Below are 12,472 nucleotides of genomic sequence, written 5' to 3'. Positions count from 1 at the left end.
TGGCTCTTTGGTAACAGAAAGGACCTTGAAACTGGGTTACGTTGTTGTGTTCTCTACTTTTCTCATTAAATTTCAGCATTGTGATAACAGTTTAGAAACTTTTTTTTAATGCCATGCTTTAAAGAGTTGGTAACTATTGTAGTCATTATGTAATTTTGCTCTTGTTTAAAGTCTTTTTTCACTCTTAAATATTCTTACTATTGGGGCGCCTGGGTGGCTCAGTGGGTTAAGTTGCTGCCTTCGGCTCGGGTCATGATCTCAGGGTCCTGGGATCGAGTCCCGCGTCGGGCTCTCTGCTCAGCAGGGAGTCTGCTTCCTCCTCTCTCTGCCTGCCTCTCTGCCTACTTGTGATCTCTCTCTGTCAAATAAATAAATAAAATCTTAAAAAAATATATATTCTTACTATTTCTTCTTAGATTTGTAGGGGTTTTGGTGATTGATTTTCACTGGGAGAAAAATATTTGTAATAGTCTATTCCCCCAAAACATATCTGGTCATTCATGGTCATGTTTTAAAGGATCCTAGAAAGCTGTTACCTAGTTCTCAAATAATTCATGTTTCAGTACTGGGTAAAATAAATATTCGTACCTATCAGTACCTGCAAAAGTATTGTATCTGAACTCTGGTTTCATTTGTGACATTTTACAGAGAATATGGGACAGTGCAAGTCTCTGGAATACCAACATCTCCCTGCACACAAATTCTTAGAGGAAGGGGAATCCTATTTAACATTAGCTGTGGAAGTAGCCCTGGTTGGGCTGGGACAGCAGCGTATCATGCCTGATGGGTTGTACACACAAGAGAAGGTTTGCCGGAATGAGGAGCAACTCATTTCCAAGCTTCAGGAAATTGAATTGGATGACACACTGGTGAAAATTTTTCGCAAGCAAGCAGTCTTCCTATTAGAAGGTAGTGTGATAAAGAAGTTTTCCACTTGTTCTGCCAATTTTATTAAGACGTGAAGCTTTCTTATGTTGGAACTATTGCCTGAATGGATTCAGTATGGTAGTTATTCTGATGGTATGCTCTCTGAGTGTCATAGAAATGTTTACTATCCAAAAAATAATACCACTTAGTCCAAAGGTATAGATGTTCAGATGTTTGTCATTTGATTTAAGTGGTCGTGTAAGGCAGCCAGTGAGCCCCATTTAATGCCACAAACTTTGAAAAGGACTGTTGTCATTTAGTCTGTGCTGTTACTCAGATAAATGCAAGTTTGATATTTAGTGAGTTGTTGCTGGTAGCCATTTACCTATTTGCATGATTAATTGAATGAAATGGAAACTTGTTGGCATTCCTCTGAAGTATTATTAGGGCTGTTACATGACATCTGGGTTTTGAATATGCCATTTGCACATGCTAGCAAAGGACTAGAAGCTGCAGGAATGAATTTCCACTGTACTAATTAATTTCAGAGAATTCATTAGGCATAGATTCACCAAGTTCAAAGTTTCGTGGACTCTCCAAGGCAAAGTCTAATTTTCTTCCTTTTATAAGGTCAAGAGCTGAATGGCCTAAGAAATTTTGGTTAGCGTTATTTTTAAAAAGTGTTTTGTTTTGTCTCTGTTTTTGTTTTGTTTTTGTTTTTGTTTTTTCTGGAAAAGAATAGGTGTAATGAGTATAATAGCCTAATCTTTAACACAAATTTAGGTGATGCCTAATTGGTAAAATTGCTTCTGTCTCTTCAGTATGTGGGTGTTAGTATTGTGGGATTCTCTGTGATTGATAGGTTAATAAAGCGTGGTGTCTTCATCTTATATTCCGAACTGTTGCAATATGGGGAAGGGATGTAGAGAAAAAGTAACATTTCACAACCTCTTTTATTTGTCCAGAGCTAAAGATCTCTTTGAAAGAAAACATTTTCATCAAATGTATTACACATTTATATGTTTTAGAAGTGCATTTTAAAGGGAAAATGTTCTTAATGTCATGTTTAATTTTGGTAAAATTTCTGATATTCATTTTTTGAAGCCCTCACCTTAACTTTTTTTTTTCTTCTAAGGATAAAGAAAGCCTTTCTTGGCAAATTTCAAGTGATCTTCATTCTTTCATTACTGTTTTAGTTTCCTCCTATATAATTCCTTTTGATATAAGCACTATCATTAGCCACAAATTCTTAATGCTTTCACTGGCTTTTAGTAAACAACTTTTGATTTCTGTTATACTGAAGGACAGGAAGAGTATTTGTGTTTTTTAGAGTTGTTGGTGTCTGATACCTGTTTATCATTTGCCTTTTTGAATGTCTCCATGTTCATTATTCGTGAATATTTTAAAACTTTTTCTTAGTTTTTGATTAGTGCATCTCTCCCTGTTAGACATTTTTTCAAGGAACTGTGCCTTATATGGAGTGCTCTTTGACTCATCATAGCCTCTTTTCCTTTCCTTTCCTGAATCCTGCTAGGGTTGTAGAAAGTGGGTGGTGCAGGGCAGGAAGCAGTCCAAGGGGAAACTGAGGGACCATTTCTATAAACTCCTGAAAATAAGCACTTCCTGACTGAGTTGACTACACTGGGGCACCAAGTTCTTCATGTTTTTACACTCTGGAAATTTCCAGCAGGGAGCAGACAGTAACTATTCTGAAATATAAGATGCTAATGTTTTCTAAAAAGAAAAAGCAGTAACCCTGTATTGTTGCTGTGTGTTAATCACTCTTGACCACACTAAGATACAGCATATTGGATCAATCAGTATATTGGTAAAGCATTTCTGGGAGTTTAGGGATTACAGTCATTATTAATATATAAATAATTCTGTGATACCTGACTGAGTATATTTCTGGTTAGAAGGTATCATAACAATAGGTGTTGATTATGCATCCTGGGTCGGTTGGTTGGTTGGTTTTGTATAGCAAGAAAAGGTAACTTGATGATTTAAGGGAAACACTGAAAGGAAATGGAGGAGAAATGAAGTGGATAATTTGCAAGTTTGCTAGGAGGCCTTCAGTAAAATAAGAGGCCTTGCAATGATGCCTTCAATAAAGTAAGAGTTAGTGTTTTAGTCTGCCCAAGCTGGCATCACAAAATACTGCAGCAGTGGGTGGCTTAAACAATGGAAATATCTCATAGTTCTGGAGGCTGGGAAGTCCAGGGTCAAAGTGCGTATCAGTTAAATTTCTGGTAAGCCCTCTCTTCCTGTTTTATAAATGTCTGTCTTCTTCTTGTGCCCTCCCAAGGCAAAGGGGGAGAGAGAGCAAGAGAGCTCTCTGGTGTCTGTTCTTGTAAGGGCACTAATCCTGTTGGATCAGGGCCACACCCTGTGAACTCAGGTAACCTGTTCATTACCTCTGCGTAAAGGCCCTATCTCCAAGTACAGTCACTTTTAGGAGTTGGGTCTTCAGCATATGAATTGGGGTGGGGAATATAAACACTCAGTCCATAATAATAATAATTTAAAAATTTGGCTAAAGGCAGAGCTATAATGCTGTATCAACTTTGGAAGACTTTTGGGTCACTAAAACGTTTTTGAATGTCTTAAACGACAAGAAGAAGGGTAATAGATTTAGTAAAATTAGAAATCTAGGATGGATTTTAGTTTGCCTAGGTAAAAAATAAAATTTTATGAAAATATAATTTTCAAAATACTTAATGAGCAGTTAAGAATACTAAACAATAAAATAATGAAATGTTAATATAATCTCTGTTAAAATGATGTAGAATGTGTCATGCTTCTACCCAGTACCCCATTCAGTAACTCCCCTCAGCATTTCTTCTGAACTGCCATTTCTTGCATTCTAAACTCTTTGCCAGACTGATTTGTCTCATGGAAAACAAATGTATTATGTCCTTTGAGCAGTAGTGTCATGGTTCATAATTCTAGAAATCATGAAACAGATGTTACCCAAAGGTGACATGGAAACTAATTTATTAAACACTTTACAGTAACTAAACCTCAAAGTACTTAAGTGGAAAGTAGTTGAACTAACCACTGTGGTTTCCTTTCAAAATGTATTTTAAAATTCAGTATCACCTTTCTTAGGGACAGCATTCAGAGAGCACACAGGGGAAGTTAGCTCTGCCACCATGCCTGTCATAACTTACTAAGAAATGAATTTTGACAGCTTAAATATAATTTTGCTTTTGAAATTGGTCTTTTGGAGCCCCCAAAGTGGTAGATTTCCAGTTACTTTAACTTTTTTTTTTTTCTTATGCCTATGGTGAGTATCAAATGGGTTACTGACTATTCTTTTATTAATAATCACTTCCTGAGAATTAATATCTATTTCTGCTTATTAGAAGCAACAGTGTTTAAAGTCTTTGTATTGGGATTTGTGATTCAGATTCCTCTCCTGAGGCAGAGTACTCTTTTTTCTGGAAACCCGGCTTGTCTGTGCCCATAAGACTGATTGGGTCCAGGGGCAGCTTCCAAGTTAATCTGCAGAGTCACCTGTGCATTTGAAAGTCCGGATGCTCAGATGTTCCACATTGAGAAAGGTTGTTTCTTGAATTCTGTGAGATTTTGTATGCTTCGGAGGGTTTCTTTCTCTGAAGCAGTTATAATGTGAAAAAGCTCTGCCCCCTAGTTCTATGAGTGTCATTTTAGCTATGGTATAGTTAGTTGGGGGACTGTTCCTGAGGTGAATTTGATATTGCATACTATACCCTGTAGAATCATTTTTGACTAAGAATTGTATTTCTTTCTTCTATGTCACTTTGATTACATTCTTAACTAGATTAGTTTGTATATGTTATAATTTTACATAAAAATTTTATGAAAATATACTTTACAAGAAGTCTTATTAGTTCCTTTTTTAGGAATGTAAAATGTGTATGCTCTCTTCCCACAGCCGGACCATATAGTGGTTTAGGCGAAATAATCCATCGGGAGAGCGTTCCAATGCACACATTTGCCAAGTATCTCTTCACCTCTCTCCTACCTCATGATGCTGAATTGGCATACAAAATTGCACTGAGAGCGATGCGGTACGTATTCACAGCCCGGCTGGGCAGAGGCGATCCAGATTCCCCACGGGGAAAAATGGCTGTTCACTGACTTCTCGTTCATTCATATTTCTTGTAGGCAGCAGAAAAGCTAAAGAAGCCATGCTTCTTGGATTGTTGTGATGGTGGTTTGTTGGTTTGTTTGGCTTTTGTTTTACAGTAAAGGAAGAATTGTATCCTAGACTGCTTCGTACTTGTGCTCTCGGTGGCTTTTTCCTTATTTCTCTGGAAGCTAGCATTTGGGAGTTAGAGAACAATTTTAGGCCAAGTTTAACCATAAGGGAGCACTGGTTGAAAGCTTCCTGAATAGTTGATTGTTTTGAAATTAGATTTTTGGAACAGTGGTAAATAATAAGCATACTTGCCTGAATGTAATAACTGAGGGAGCCCCTCCCACCTGTGTTAATTCCACATGCCATCATTAGTGCAGGATGGCTATAGTACCACCGAAATACGTCTGTGCTCAACTGGAGGATGAGGAAAGATGGGGCTGTGGCTCGGGTTGAATGCTTCCCTGTTAGGCATCTTCTAGGACCTGCTCTCCTCACTCTGACTGCTTCCAACCCTTTTTTTACAGTAGTAATAATTAGATTATGTTGTTGTCTGCCATTGACCTTTCTGTTTTCACTTTCCTTTTTAAAGTCTGTTTACCCAATATTTTTATCATGAATTTGTCTAGGTGAATATTTTTTAATGAATTTAGGGTTGTATTTTTCACTCTTATATGTTGCCTATTAAACCTTAAGGCCCTGAAACACATACCCACCTTTCTTAAAACTTGAGATTTTGTTTTGTTTTTTTAAATTAAAACACTTCTTTGTGAAAGTGCACACTAGACCCAGTTATAGTCACCAAAGACAAACTGTGTACACACTCAAGAGTTTGAGGTGTTGGAGAATAGTTTGATCCCATCCTATAGAATCTTTTCACCAAAGATTCTCTGTCTGTAACCAATGTAGGGGATTCAAAAGAAATTCTTGTCTGTATGAAGATAGTTTTTATTTTTCAGGGGGCCTCTTTTTTATGCAGCTCCTGGGTGTGTGTGTGTGTGTGTGTGTGTGTTTATGTGTATGTGTACCTGTGTGTGTGTCAGTGTGTACTGAAGCTTACATCCTTTAACTTGGCATTCTTCCCTTGGCACCATGAAATAAATCTCATTAACCTATCAGAGAAACCTTGTGAAATTCTCATCTGTTTTTAATTAATAGCTATCATAAGTAAAAATCACTCCCCCAAACACACCCACTAAATTACTTTATGCCCCTTGGTTTTTATTTTAGAGCACAGCTTTGTAAATAAGTCCCTATTCCCATTTTTGGAAGCTGAAATAGAAGTTGTCAGACGAAGACAGATGCTCAGCTCTATACTTCTTAAATCTTAAGAGTTTTGTTCCTGCTGCAAAGAGAAGAATGCTAATGTTATGTTGCCACCAGATGCTATTGCTATGACCGCTGTGAAGTTGAAGGGTAAAATGTGATAAGGTTTCTCTGTGATTCTGGCTAATGGGAAGGGATCTGTCAGGTGGAAAGGCTTGCTTTCCTAACATTCAGAAACTCATTTATGTTTGTCCTTGGTTGCTGCCAAGGCAGTTTGTTTATGGAGGATACTAGTGGGGCACTGGGGGATTATTTTCTATCTCTTTTCTTCTACTTGCCGCTACTTCTGTTAAAGCCCTTCTGTGGAAGGGAGGTAGTAGGACCTACTAGAGCATCTTAAGGCACCAGGGAAACAGGCAAGAAAAGAGACCTGTAGCCTACTTGCTTCTTAGTCTTTCTGGAAGTGGTAGAAGGGTGGGGGAGCTGGAAAACGATGTTTTTAGCACTCATTTTCTCATCTTCTCAGGGCTGTTGACTAGTTTACAGCAACTCTGGAAAGATTTGCTGGTGAACATAGGAACATTCTGGGTTTTTTTGAAAAGTTAAAGTAACTCTACCAAAATTCTTATTAATTACCTACCTTGCTACCCCTTAATGCTAACATCTCTTTGTCCCTAGATGAAAGGAAAAGAAAGTGAGGCATTTGGCCTGCCAGAATAGTAACTGCTCTTGAGTGGGACCCCAAGGCCAATGTCACACCCTGACCCTGTTAATTCCTGTTGGTCCTTAGCTCTCATTCCCTAACACTGGTATACTTGAGTCAGTGTTAGTGTTTGGTGATTGTGAAGGAATCACTGCAGTTGTAGCTACTCTGCTAATCTCTTCAGTACTTCTGTTTGGAAGAGATCACTAAGCATGTGCTGTTTTCAGTAATTGTTCTTTATTTGCCGACATATTCTTAATCAAAGATAGATTGATTGAAATCAGAGATAACACTGAATTTATGCAACGCTGTCAAAGGACAAATACTTGGATCATTGGCATTCATCATCTCTTGATAGGATTGATGCAAGGTATTTGAACTATAAATTCCTGAAGTTAAAAGGAACTAACTCTGCAGGAAGTATGAATCTATGGAAAGGAGGTCATTTTTGTTTAACTTCTCCCTTATTTTGTGTTTTAATGAGCTAGCTTATCCATTTCAGCTATCCACTGTTCCCTGACTGTTGTAATCTCAGTCTTAAATGTTCACTTGCCTATGAGTTTCTGTTGACTTTTACTTTTTCAAGAGTGTGATAAAATTCAAAATTTTTACAGTAGATGCACATCAAGTTTTTCAGATTTTCTCAATGTTCATATCTTAATTTTCTTGAATATTACATTTCTTGAATGATGCTAAAGAAAAGAAATCTCTTAGGTTTGAGTACTGAGCAATTAACAAGGTGTCTTTGGCATCCAGATAGCAGAGAGTAGCTGTACCAGCTCTTCCTGCACCCAGGACCTGAACAGTTTCTCCCACCATCTACCCACTCTCTGCCTTCTGATCAGGTCTTGTGGCCAAGGGGTTGGACAAGGAATAGCTAGGAACCAACTCTCTTGTCTTCTCATTACAGGTTACTAGTATTGGAATCTACTGCTCCGACGGGAGATCTCACCCGCCCACACCATATTGCATCAGTCGTTCCCAACCGGTATCCTCGTTGGTTCACGCTAAGCCACATAGAATCCCAGCAGTGTGAGCTGGCATCCACCATGCTGACTGCAGCCAAAGGTACTGGATTGTCCTGAGACCTCACGATTCTTGTGTTTGCCTTTTTTCTTTTTTTTGAAGGATAATGTTTTCTGTTAAATTGTCAGTAGCGGTGCCAATGTCCAGTTGTAGGGGATCCTCTTCCTTAGATGTTAGCTTATGGGGAGGAACAGGTGCTACTTACTCGAGCCTGACACTTTCCTCTTTAACTGCATCATTAAACTTGGTGCTGGTGGAGTTTAGGGTTAGCTACTATACCATGGAAATGGTGGTTCAGGTTCAGAAGCAGATTAAAATGTTAGGTTACATTTTTTTTTTTCTCCCAGAAATATTCACCAAAAATTTGTAATAGGAACTAGGAGGGCTTTTTGCTGTCTCATGTTAGTTCTGGTTAATATGTGCTTTTAGTCGTGAAGGGTGTGTCTTGGTGTATCTTTTTTGTGAAACCGCGATTCTTAGGCATTTCAGTAACTCTGGGGCCCTTAGTTGTAGTAACATTTGTGCCACATGTGAACTATTCAGGTAAATTAACTTGTGCTTTATGTTTTGTTTTGTTTTGTTTCCTTTTTTTCCTCCTCTGTGTGTGTGTGTGTGTGTGTGTGTTATGGTTGTTTGATGTTTGGTTTGGTTTGGTTTTCCCTTCTTGCAGGCGATGTTCGGAGGCTGGAAACAGTATTAGAATCCATCCAGAAAAACATTCACTCCTCATCCCACATCTTCAAGCTTGCCCAAGATGCATTTAAAATAGCAACTCTCATGGACAGCTTGCCAGACATCACTCTTTTGAAAGTGTCTCTGGAACTGGGCCTGCAGGTACGCGGCTGGTGGTCATTGCGGGGGCCCCAGGGATGGCTAAATAAAGGTGCCAGCTCTGCTTTTTTCCAGCTGGGTAGTTGAGTACAACCCTGTGACGACTCTGTGCGCAGAGCTGTTAGATTCTGGGGGCACTCCCAGTCAAACCAGACTGCTGCTCGGGTGCAGCGGCTATACATTTAGAAGCCATGTTTTTGTCCTTCAAAAAAAAGGGGTCATTATCTGAATTCTAGCCTTAACATCACTGTTTCTCCTTTAGCAAATGGAGGAGATTATTGCTAGTAAGAGACGTAAGTGAAACTATCGTGTACTCTAAAGAATTGGTTGTTGGGGTTAAAGTTGTAGAGGAAGTATGATTTTTTTGTTGTTGTTGTTTGCATTCTCATAATAGATGGGCACTTCTAGCTCCTTTTTATAACCCTAAGAATATTAGATAAAGGAGTGATTGGCCAGGGTCCAGTTTCACCTTTCACGAGACCTGCTTAGATGTTTTACCAAGGACATTTTGAGTTAGTCATACAGATAGATGTTTGCTTCCTTATAGTTTCTTAAAAAAATTACTGTATAAACCCAGGAACTGAAAAGTTTATATGTTGACTTTTCTAAGGAATTCTCTTTTAACATTTGCTTTTTAAAAAAATCATCATTAAAAGTGGTGAAAGAAATTGTTATCTAATTACCTTAAGTATGGGGAATAGAATGCCCTGATAAGATGTTTTTAAGTTATGGATTCTCCTTATGATGATTAATAGAGTTTGAGAATTAGATTATATAGGGAAAGCACACTTCCCTTACACAGTACTGTACAAGCAGAGAGTATAGGGGATTGCATTTAAGCTATACAATGACACTTTAGAAGTTTCTTTTTAAAAATAAATTGGTGCTAGTTGGCTTATATTTGTTATTATTACCTCTTAGAGGTAGGATACAGAAAGAACCATTAATGAACTTTTTGGTTATTTGGAATTCTGGCAGGCTTTTTTTTAATAAATGGCAGATTACTGAGAACTTAATCCCTGCCTTATTCTCTCTAGGACCCAAGAAGGAATCCTACAACACCCTTCTGAGGCTTTAGGCATGTTATGTCCCAGATGTTCTGAGTGGGGGAAGCAGGAAGAGACAGATAATTTTATTTGAAGATCTTATTAGAAAGTGAAAAAAATCAATTGATGCCAAAAATGATTTCTTTCCAAACACCTGAGTTATCTTCATGATCACTGGGAAAAAGAGCAACCAGAGATTGAAGGTTATTGGTTAATGGTAATTGGTTATTCTAAAATACCTCTTTGCCAACTGAAGGGTTCCTAGTCAGAATTAAGTTCTTGAGAAGCCTCAGAATTCTAGAACCATGGAATTTGTCAAAGCTTAGGAGGAGAGGGCCTGGACTGTGCTTAATATTGCAGTCTGGCCCTCTCGTTTTGCAGATGACAAAAGTGATTAATTGAGCAACTTGCCCAGGATGCTGCATCTGGTCACTCAGCCCCCCTGAAGTAGAATGCAGGCCTTCTGTCTCCTAGGTTGGGAAGGAATGAACAAATTCAAATTGATATGCAGAACTTTGCTCTAAATATGGCTCTTCATCCTTCTGGTAGTAGGGAATATTCCTCGTAGTTAATGCCTTGGGATGAATTGTTTCCTTTTGCATTGACGTCAATTAATTTTCTGAAACATTGTGTTGTTACCTTGTCTTTACAGGTTATGCGAATGACACTGTCAACCTTAAATTGGCGACGACGGGAGATGGTGAGGTGGCTGGTAACGTGTGCTACTGAAGTGGGTAGGTAAACTCTGGAGGAGGAGCTTTCCCAGGTGCCCCATGGTTGGATTTAGCTCGTCATTTACAAATATAAGAATGTGTTTCTTTTTTTACCTTGAATTCTCCAGGGCTTCTTGCTCCTTCTAGCCCTTGCATCCAGTCTTTAGTTATGCATACCTGCATTGTTCTTATTCCAAACGATCACATTTGTGGGGTATCAGACTTGTTTAAAATTGACTGAGTCACTGAGTAAATACTTTTTTCTTGCTGTTCTGTCACTCTTAAGGTGCTTTTGGTAACTTTTTGTGAAAATCAGGTTTATAATTTTATATTAAAGAGTTCTAGAGTGAATCCTTAGTAGGTTGGAAACCAGCTTTGAAACTAACTTGATACTGTGGGTTAGTGGGTCAGGCCATTTTAGTGAAAATAATACGAAGCTCTCTATTTGTGCTGAGATTTTTCTTTATTGTCCGGGGGCATATGTCATCGTATCCAGCAGATAAATGATTACCGGGTGTGGTTTAGGTGAGCTTTCAGGTATGTGAAAGCTATTCATAGGAAGATCCTCCCAGTTGCCCGTAATCTGCATTTGGTGAGACTGTCAACCAACTGTTTCCTCTCTCTAGCAGTAAATTGGTACCAAAGAAAACTACATTTCCAGTAGGAGTGCCAACAACAACAACAACAACAAAATGGTGGTTGCCTTGAATAAATGTTGGTTAAATTGTCTGTCTCCCTTCATGTTTGCATCAAAAAAGGGTACACACTTCGTACTGAGAGGATGCTACCTCTTCAGTTTTTAGATACTGTAAAATCATTCTTGCTTTTTTTCTTTTATTACTCTTAATAATGGTTTGTTACTTTGGGCAAAGGGAAATTGGTCTTAATATAAAAATTATATTGTTAAGTTGTTGAAGTGATGCTTCAGTGAAGCAGTACAAAGATAATACCAGTCGAAGAACTGCTCTACAGCTTCTCTTATCCTGTACCCAAGGTATATACCTAACTTCTCTGTGAGATTTTCGTACCTACTCTTTAAATTACTCACATTTAGGCTTTTCCTATGGCTCAGGCATATTGGATCTCTGCACTTAGAATGGTTATTTTATAAAGATCTTGTCAGTTATTTCTAATATCTGAGTCATCTGTAGATCTGCTTCTGTTGACTCTTTTCTCTTGATGACGGGTCACATTTTTCTGCTTCTTTGTGTGTCTTAATCATTTTGTATTGTGTATACTTTAAAGTTACAAACACACATACCACATAAAAAGTCTGTATTTTGGTGAGAGTCGTAGTTACTTCTGACTCAGATTCTGTAGCAGGTAACTGACAGAAGGGCCCAGTGAACTAGAACTCATTAGCAGAAAGCCATTTTCTGAAATGGCAAAGTGGCGCAGTCCAAACACCAACTACTGAGGAAGTTTATTACAGGAAGTCCATGTTCCTTTCAGGCATTTCACTGAATAACAGTCTATAATAACCTTATTCTAAAAGGTTGCTCCCAGGCACATTACCTTACAAGATTTCTCTGGCCTAGCTCACGTCCTGTGCTGGTTAACCATGTAAGCATTGATTATTAGGTGGAAATAAGGCAAGACCTCTGGGCAGCCTCCTCGTCAGTAATAGGGCTTCTCTGTGTTCCTTGAAGGTGTTTATGCCCTGGACAGCATCATGCAGAGCTGGTTTACCCTCTTTACTCCCACTGAGGCCACAAGTATAGTTGCGACCACCGTGATGTCCAACAGCACCATCGTCCGCCTCCACCTGGACTGCCACCAGCAGGAGAAGCTGGCCAGCAGTGCCCGGACACTTGCATTGCAGTGTGCCATGAAGGACCCTCAGAACTGTGCCCTCTCCGCACTCACCTTGTGTGAAAAGGATCACATAGCTTTTGAGACA

At 38.7% G+C, this 12,472-nt stretch overlaps 1 protein-coding gene across 1 annotated transcript in view; it reads left to right on the top strand.

Moving 5' to 3' along the window:
* The window catches only part of ZSWIM6 (zinc finger SWIM-type containing 6), a 195,606-nt gene that overhangs the window by 180,580 nt on the left and 2,554 nt on the right, over window positions 1-12,472 (top strand). Inside the window, exons 9-14 of the mRNA XM_032336162.1 lie at window positions 649-909; window positions 4,784-4,919; window positions 7,867-8,024; window positions 8,653-8,816; window positions 10,512-10,593; window positions 12,222-12,472. The exon at window positions 12,222-12,472 is cut by the window's right edge and continues 2,554 nt beyond it. Of these exons, the coding sequence (XP_032192053.1) occupies window positions 649-909; window positions 4,784-4,919; window positions 7,867-8,024; window positions 8,653-8,816; window positions 10,512-10,593; window positions 12,222-12,472 (1,052 nt within the window). The remainder of the gene's footprint in view (window positions 1-648; window positions 910-4,783; window positions 4,920-7,866; window positions 8,025-8,652; window positions 8,817-10,511; window positions 10,594-12,221) is intronic.

The sequence above is a fragment of the Mustela erminea genome, chromosome 3 (genome assembly GCF_009829155.1).
Source record: "Mustela erminea isolate mMusErm1 chromosome 3, mMusErm1.Pri, whole genome shotgun sequence".
Classification (NCBI taxonomy): Eukaryota; Metazoa; Chordata; class Mammalia; order Carnivora; family Mustelidae; genus Mustela; species Mustela erminea.
The sequence above is the reverse complement of the archived record's forward strand: the minus strand, read 5'-3'. Positions and strand labels throughout refer to the sequence as shown.